This window comes from Arachis hypogaea, chromosome 18, assembly GCF_003086295.3.
Source record: "Arachis hypogaea cultivar Tifrunner chromosome 18, arahy.Tifrunner.gnm2.J5K5, whole genome shotgun sequence".
Classification (NCBI taxonomy): Eukaryota; Viridiplantae; Streptophyta; class Magnoliopsida; order Fabales; family Fabaceae; genus Arachis; species Arachis hypogaea.
In genome coordinates this window covers 8,835,021-8,843,419 of record NC_092053.1, presented here as the reverse complement: position 1 = coordinate 8,843,419, position 8,399 = coordinate 8,835,021, and the positions used below count along the sequence as shown (strand labels likewise).

The following is an 8,399-nucleotide window of genomic DNA, read 5'->3' as shown; positions in this document are numbered from 1 at the left end:
AGAATCATTTTAGATCAGTTAGTATTGTTTATATTTATATAGTATATCTGTGTATTAATTGTATGATTCTATACCTTTATTACTTTAATTCTTCTGACACCTATATATACCCCTTGTACATTGTACTTTTGATTAACCTGAATAACATACAAAACACTTTTCTCAGATTTCTCTTTTGTTTCTATCAAACCAAATGCCAAAAACATAAAATATAATAGAAATTAAATTTTAAAATTGTCTAATTCAATAAAAATATTTTTGAATTATTTATACGTTTAAAAATTTTAAAAGGGGACAAATTTTCTATAGTTTGACTTTTACATGCTGAAAAGCGGTCAACGCCTTCAGTCCCGTGATGCTTGAATGGTTGAGGAGGTATTGAGGTAGGTTGCTTACCCATTTTCATCGCACTAGGTTTAATCCTTAAGCTGAAAGTCGTATTCTCCTAAAGTAGTATTAAGATGTTCAAATTCAATACTTATGCTTGAACATCATATCATTATTTTGCTTTTAATTAGTTAACTCCTCCTCAATTTCAAATTAAATCATGTTGTACGTACCCAACCAAACTACATTTACATGTCTATTTCCATAAAGCTCTCGTTTTAAACATTCCGGCACACCCACGATGACATTTTCCTTTTAACTAAATAAATATTGCTTTAATTTAATAATAAGCAACTAACTAGAGATCGAAAAGATGGGTGACATGCATTGGTTCGTTTCACAAATCTGAATAGAATCATACAGATGCAGTGCGTGTTACTTTTCCTGCTAGGAAACTTAAGCGGTGTTTCCAGTGCTAGAAAATATAATAAAATAAAAAAATCTACCGAACCCAACAAAAGACCGCACGAGTAACCCCTTGTGAACAATGACGTCATCAATCTTTTATTGGTCTTCTTTTGACAACAATAATCTCCTTCATCCCAATTGATGAAAGTCAATTATTTAATTTTGACCTTTTCTAAACTGAAAGCTGTAGAAAGCTAATCATGTTCATAATGAATCCGTGTGGGTGTGGCTGCACAGATCACATACGAATTACCTGCGTAAAAGCAGTGGTCATGTCTTTGTCAAAGCCTTTATGTTGACAAACACAAGTGGTGTATAATGACACAAATGCCCCCCAACCAGCTTCTAGGAAGCATGGAAGCAACTACGTCCCATTCTGAATAATAATCAAAATTGCTGTCATCTATCCCATCCCTTGAGCCTTGAGCCTTCATCAATCAATATATATACATAAACAGTTCAACAGAATCAATCATCCACCACCATTAACATACTCACATATAAAGTGATGATGGCTGCAAGTGCAGGTGCAAATGCAGAGAGAGGAAAAGGGGCTGTGGATTTCGAGGACTTACTGCCGGTGATAGCGAAGAAGCTGGGCGGGGAGGGTCTCATGAGGGAGCTGGAGAAAGGATTTGAGCTTCTGATGGACAAGGAGAAAAGGGTGATCACGTTGGAGAGCCTGAGGAGGAACAGTGCCCTGTTGGGTCTGCATGATCTGAAGGAGGACGAGATTGTGAGCATGGTCAGAGAAGGTGATATTGATGGCGATGGCGCGCTTAACATCATGGAGTTTTGCGTCCTCATGTTCAGATTGAGTCCACAGTTGATGGAGGACTCTTGTTTCTTACTTCAACAGGCTCTGCAACATGAATTACAGGCATCAACAGCATTCTATTGATTAGAGGGAATAGGGAACCAATCTTAAGTTTTCATCCTTTCTTCTTCATTACATTTCACCGGAGAAAAAACACATGTACTAAACACACTATAATTATTGAAGCTTATGCGTGCTTTCAATAAATTCTTCTTCTTTTTTTTATTTTGGACGAAATGGGATGGGGTAATGTATATATAGTTACTACTGGGCACTTCATCATTGCATTTGTTACGTTATTTGGCTTCTTTTTCTTTTACTCCCCTTTTTTAAATCTATGAATAAATAGTGCTGCACATAAATCAGAAGCTTATTCATTTTCATTGAAGCCATTGGTTTTTCAGTAGTGTAATTCCCTGCAACCAAGCTGCTATGGTGTATGAATGCTTATAATAGTATGACATGATGTATTGGGAATAAGAAATATGAAATCAATGAATTATTGTGGATTCAATCAAATCTAAACCAATTCCTTAGCTTTCTCTTCTTTTCTTTTTTTTTCCCTTTCACACGGAAAGTTATTGATCATTAATAAGAAACTTTTAAAATATGAATTGGATCTCAAACACTACAAAGTAAGAAGAGATATGGATTATTCATTCATGAAGGTTTCTTCGTAGGACTTTCCTAGACGGAAGCAAGCGAAAACATGGGTAGTCGGTGGAAATTTCCTAAAGTTATTATATTATCCATTTATAATTTGCATGATGTGTCAAATTGCATACCACCTTCTTTGATCTTCAAGTTGAAGAAGGTGTAAACCACTTCCAGATTTTCGATACCTTACGTAAGCAGTGATTAATGAAAAAAGTTCCTAACACGAAGAAATTCATGTCAAATATTTTTTATAAAATTTAGCTAATATATATTCTCAAGAAAATTTCTAATCCTTTATTTTAATAAATAAAAATGAAGTAAATTAAAAACTTAAATTTATATTTTATAAAAACATATTTAATTGATAGTTTTGAAATTTTAGATTCCATTAATATTTGTCAAAATGCTTTAATAACATTTTGAGTATGTCTTTTTCTACACACATAAGAGGTCCAATGGGCCATAAGAGAAATTATAAAATAAAGGACGAAGCCCAATGAGGAAACAAGGCCCAATCCCTCACAAGTGACTACCCTCTGTATAGTTACAGTAGCTGACCCCTGTAAGTAACCCAGCGAAAGATCTTCATCTGCAATTCTGCATCCTATCATAGTTTTGATCTATGAACGAAGCAGATTGAAAACTATTCTGCATCCTATCATAGCTCTACCACATATCATATCAGAGAGGCCTTAAATCATTCAATTTTAAAAAAGTTACGGAATACGGTATCTAATGTTATTTGCACATGTGAAACATCCTTTCTAATTTCATCATAGATATACAAAGCTAAATTTCTGATATAGGAATAGAAATAGAGAAAGAAGTTTAGCGTTACAAACAATAAGAAACAGAGGCAACTATACAAAATAAAAAAGAAAAATCAAAAGTTACATGAATCATATAAGTATGGACGAACCATATTGAAATTGAAACTCAAGCAGTAAGCTCAGGCATCTTAAAAGGTCTAGAAATGCCATGAACGACGAATCCATCAGAAGTTAACATGTCAGGTGCTACAATCTCAACGCCACTGATAACAACACCTGGCAGGAACCCTAGAACCCCATCGATTTCAAGCTCATCATCAGGCATCAGAGTCCTCAACAAGCTCCTTACCGGCAACAACGTCAGCTCCTGATACGTCAGCCTCTTCGGCAGAATGTGAAGCCTCACCGCCCTATCAAGCAACGTCGAAGGGTACCCCAGAAGCGCCATATCAGGAGGCGCGAAGATCGTAGCAGACGTCAAACCCACCGAGTCCTTCGAAATCCCTTCAAGAACCGAATGCAGGGCTATTGAAAACGACGAGTAACCTTTTGAACCCAGCAACTGCACGATCCTGTTCCACTCAATAGCGCTCTGGTTGTTCGAAGAACTACTATAGCCATTAGAGGCTTGAGCCGGAGGGTTTCTTCTTGTGTTCATGTTCACGCGACAAGTTGGTGGCTGAGCGTCGTCCAAGCCCCACGACTGGGGATCTTGACGGCGAAGAGAAGCGAAGGGTGAAAGAACGCCGTGAACGGCGAGCTGAGAATCGAGGTAGATGTCGGGGTTTGAGATAAGGACGCGGTTGATCTCGATTGTTCTTAGGTTGGGATCGATTTTGGTGACCGAGAGCTTCTTCTGGCGGAAGAGGGTGGTAAGGCAAGAGCCTAGGGTGGTGTTGTTGAGGAGGTCTTGCATGGTGTAGATGGAGGTGGCCGTGTGGTAGAGGAGGAGGTTCTTGAGGAGCCATGGGGGGAGGGAGGAGTTGTCTGTGATGGCGGAGTCTTTGATGGCGAAGATGGTGGAGTTGTTGGGGGGATGAAAGAAGGGAGGCTTGTGGTGGAGGAGGTCGGCGATGACGGTGAAGCCGGCACGGCGGAGGGCTTCGGAGGCGTTGAGGGAGACGTCATTGGGTATTGGGGGTGTGACTTCTTGGGAGGAGTTCTTGGAGCTGGAATGCACGGCGGAGGAGATTGCGATGACTCCCAGTGTCACCGATACCAAGAAGTACACTGGGAACCAGCACGAACAGCGAGGTGCCATTGTTGTAGGGAATGAAGAAGAACCAAGAAGAAGAAGAAGAAGACTGTGACTGCTTCTTTTGGAGGGAAAAGAGAGTCAACAGTGTTATGATTTCAAAGAATCTTTGAAATAACTCTTCTCTTTAGTGCTCCTTGATTCTTATTTGTGAATTTCGCTTCAAATAAAACACAATTCTCTAACAATAACTATATATACGGTACATATGTATGCATACTTCTCTACTATTAGCTACTAGCGTAAAGAATTTATTTACGTTACATATACAAAGTTCAGCTAATATGATGTATCAAAGTTGATGGGAAAATGTTATTTTTATGTTAGCACCTAAGTGAATACTAATCACTATATTACTATGTAAGTGACATGTAATTATGGAAAATTTGTTTAAAAAAAGACAAAAATTGTAGGGAAAAAAAAACGAAGTTGACACTCTCTAAGTTGACGATGTCTGGTTTGAGCATTAATTTTGAGAAGTCCAACTTGATACCAGTGAATTGCAGACAGGAGTGGGCTACCCGAATGTGTCAGCTATTGGGTTGCCAGGAGGCGACCTTGCCGGTGAAGTATCTTGGCATCAGTCTAGGAGCGAACTCGAGGCTGGTAAAGACTTGGAAGCCGGTCATAGACAAGGTGGAAGAGAAACTCAACTTGTGGAAAGCAAAAGTCCTTAGTAAGGTTGGGAAGATGGTATTCATCAAGTCGGTAATCAATAGCCTGCCAATTTATTACCCGAGTTTGTATAAGATGCCAAATGCGGTTGCAAGGAAAATTATCTCGTTGTAGAGGAGGTTCTTCTGGGGGAAGGATGATGGGCGACCAGGCATGACTCTTGTGAAGTGGGAGTTGATCCAAGCCCCAAAGAAGTTAGGAAGATTGGGGGTGGGTGATGCAGCGGTACGCAATGCTGCACTACTGTTTAAATGGTGGTGGCGGTTCTCAAAGGAGGAATGTCCTCTATGGAAGAAGATTGTGTGCTCCTGTAATAATGTGAACCTAAACCTCTTGCTATCAACTCAGAAATTACCAGAAAGAGGTGGAGCGTGGAGGGACATATGTCAAGTGCCAATAAAGGAGCAACATGTAAGGCAGAAGATGATTGATGACCTTGCTATAGAAGTAGGGAATGGTAGATCCACCAGATTTTGGGAGGATACGTGGCTTCAAGTGGGAAACTTGAAAAACTCCTTTCCGAGACTCTTCTCGATTTCAAACCAAAAAGGATCAGTGATTGGGGACTGTGGGTTCTGGGATGGGATAGAGTGGGTTTGGCACTTTTAATGGAGAAGGGAACTACGTCAATGGGAAATAGAGACCTTAGATCAGCTGCTTCAAGTCTTGCAATCTGTTAGATTGATAGCAGAAGTGCAAGATAGAGTGGTGTGAAAATTTGATAAGGAAGGCGTTTATTCTACTAACTCATTTCTGTAGGTTATGCAGGAAGAGACTTTGGACGAGGAGTTTCTGAGCTATAGGTTTACAAAAGAAATTTGGAAAGGACTAGTTCTGCCTCGACTAGAGTTGTTCACTTGGTTTGTTCTGGTAGGCCAGGTCAATACAAAGGATCAGCTATGTAGGCTGAAAATTCTACAACAGAATGATAATCTGTGCGTCTTGTGTAACAAACAAGTAGAAAGTTTACAACACTTATTTATTACTTGTGAATTCTCTTGGCAAGTATGGTGTGCATGGATCTCAAAGTTTGGACATAAGTGGACTGCACCTGGTACTTTGAAAGATCACTTTGAGAGTTGGAGATTGATGCCGTTGAGAAAAGAATTGCGCAGGAGTTGGATGGTTGGGTTTTTCTCAGTTATGTGGAACATTTGGTTACGACGGAATGACGTTATTTTTCAGAGTAAGACAACAGGAGTTGGAGACTGTGTGGCTCAAACATTTTCATGTGCTACAGAATGATGTGGTCAATAACTCAAGTTGTTGATAGCTATGTCGGAGATGACATAGGAGTTATTTTCATTGTTTTATTTTTCCTGTCTTGTTTTACTCCATTTCGATGTTGAGCTTCCTCTTTAAAAAAAATTGTAATTTCAAACATCTAAGTTAATATTTAATTTCGTTCTTAAAATTTTAAGTTGAATTCAAATTGATCTTAGAATTTTAATTAGCTCAAATTGACCTCTTAAATTTATAATCGTAACTCACGTTAATTTTTGAGTTAATCTTTGTTAATGGATGGTTGATTTGGTACGTTAATTTGTCACAATTTAAATTTTTCACTCAAGTTCTATACGATCGAAACTTATTAGAACTCGTAGAACTTAGAAGCTTGATAGACGCTCTCATATTCCCAAATTTTACAAATTGAATTTGTTATTACTATTTTTGTGAGGATGTTGGAAAGCCAATTAAGCTTTTAGGCATTCTAATAGGTCTCAATCACATAAAACCTAGGAGAAAAGTCTAAATCGTGGCAAATTAATGTGCAAAATCGGTATGACATTAACGGAAATCAGTTCAGAGGCTAATACGAGTTATTATTGTAAATTTTAGGATTCAAATTAAATCAATTATAACTTTAAGAATTATTTTAAATCTAACCTCAAATTTCAGGGGTCAAATTAGGGGTGGCAACGGGGCGGGTAGGGGCGGATTTTTGCTCTACCCGACCCCGCCCGCCATACAATAACCTGCATAGAACTCGTCCTGCTTCTATCCGCAGGTAGTGAAATATTGAACCCTAACCCGCCCCTGCGGGTATCCGCCTCGCCCCTACCCGCCCCTATAATTATTAAAATCCAATAAATTAAATTAAATTTCAAAATTTATATAACTATCATCACATACATAATATAAATTAAAGTAAAAATTTAAATATAATACAATATTATTAATCATTTACTAATTATTTTACATATATTATACATATTATATATTAAAATCATATATATTATATATATAGCAGGGCGGGTAGGGGCGGATATTACCTAAACCCGACCCCGCCTTGCCCCTCTCAAAAAACCCGCCCCGCTAAAAACCCGCCCCGATACGGGGCGAGTAATTACCCGCTCCGAGTGGGTAGAGGCGGGGTGGGTACCCACGAGTTCGAGTGGCATTGCCATCCCTAGGTCAAATTAAGTATTAACTCCACAAATATTTTAATTTATTAAATATTTTTTTCACCTTTCCGTTTTAAAATTTAAAAAAATAAATAAATAATCTCCATTTGAAAAAAGTAATCTCATTTTTTCTTCTCATTTGTTTTCATCATTTTTTCTTTTTTTTGTCAAGATGTGTATGTAGGTTTTTTTTATCTTGTTATTGATTTTTGGATTTTTTTTCCCCTTTCTTTCTACTTTTGTTTGATTGGATCTTTTTGTTTTTTCATGTATTTTGATTATAAAATAAAAACAAAGTTTAAGCATGTTAGAATATAATTAGGATCAATTAGAATCAATTAGAATTATTTAATATATCTGAATATTTATTATAGAATATTATGTCTTTATTATTACGATTCTTTTAGTACCTATAAATACCCTTTTATATTGTATCATTCTACACAATTTGAATAGACAACTTGATTACACTTAATAATACACAAATCCTTCCTCCAGTTTAGTCTCTTGTTTCTAACATGGTATCAGAGCCATGGTATCCTCCTTGAAGAGGATAGGTTGTTTTCCTTGCGGTGAAATCACCGTAGTTTTTGCATTTTTTTTTTCTATGTCATTCTTCTTTTCCTTTTGTCACTCCTTTGATACTTTTTTACCTCACCGACTAGCCTATTTTCTCTGTCTTGTGTTTTTTTCGAGTCGAATGATCAAACACCATTGTCATCCATTGCTTACCTATTCTCATGAAGAAATTATATAGTTTTCGCTCTCTTTCGACAGTTCCGTCTGCGTTCTCTCGTGGCAGTTCCGTCTACATTTTCTCGTGGCAGTTTTGTCTGCGTTTTCTCGTGGCAGTTCCGTCAGCGTTTCGTCTGTGTTTCCTTGTGGCAGTTTTGTCTGCGTTTCTTTCCGGCAGTTTCATCTGCACTTCCTTCAGATAGCGGCAGTTCTGTCTGCGCTTCCTTCAGACTAGCGGCAGTTCCCTCTGCGCTTCCTTCCGGCAGTTCCCTCTGCGCTTCCTTCCGGCA

At 38.0% G+C, this 8,399-nt stretch overlaps 2 protein-coding genes across 2 annotated transcripts; one reads left to right on the top strand and one right to left on the bottom strand.

Moving 5' to 3' along the window:
* The first annotated feature begins 1,306 nt into the window (after positions 1-1,306).
* On the top strand, positions 1,307-1,696 carry LOC112772729 (calcium-binding protein PBP1). Its single transcript, XM_025817725.2, has one exon. The coding sequence runs from the start codon at positions 1,307-1,309 to the stop codon at positions 1,694-1,696; it is 390 nt and encodes a 129-aa protein (XP_025673510.2).
* A 1,509-nt stretch (positions 1,697-3,205) lies between these two features.
* On the bottom strand, positions 3,206-4,300 carry LOC112771919 (fasciclin-like arabinogalactan protein 21). The gene has a single exon (XM_025816776.2). It carries the CDS (start codon positions 4,298-4,300, stop codon positions 3,206-3,208), a length of 1,095 nt encoding a protein of 364 aa, XP_025672561.1.
* Between the last annotated feature and the right edge of the window lie 4,099 nt (positions 4,301-8,399).

Bases quoted from the DNA above. Each gene is read 5' to 3' on its own strand.
- LOC112772729 (XM_025817725.2), top strand. From the start codon at position 1,307: ATGGCTGCAAGTGCAGGTGCAAATGCAGAGAGAGGAAAAGGGGCTGTG.
- LOC112771919 (XM_025816776.2), bottom strand. From the start codon at position 4,300: ATGGCACCTCGCTGTTCGTGCTGGTTCCCAGTGTACTTCTTGGTATCG.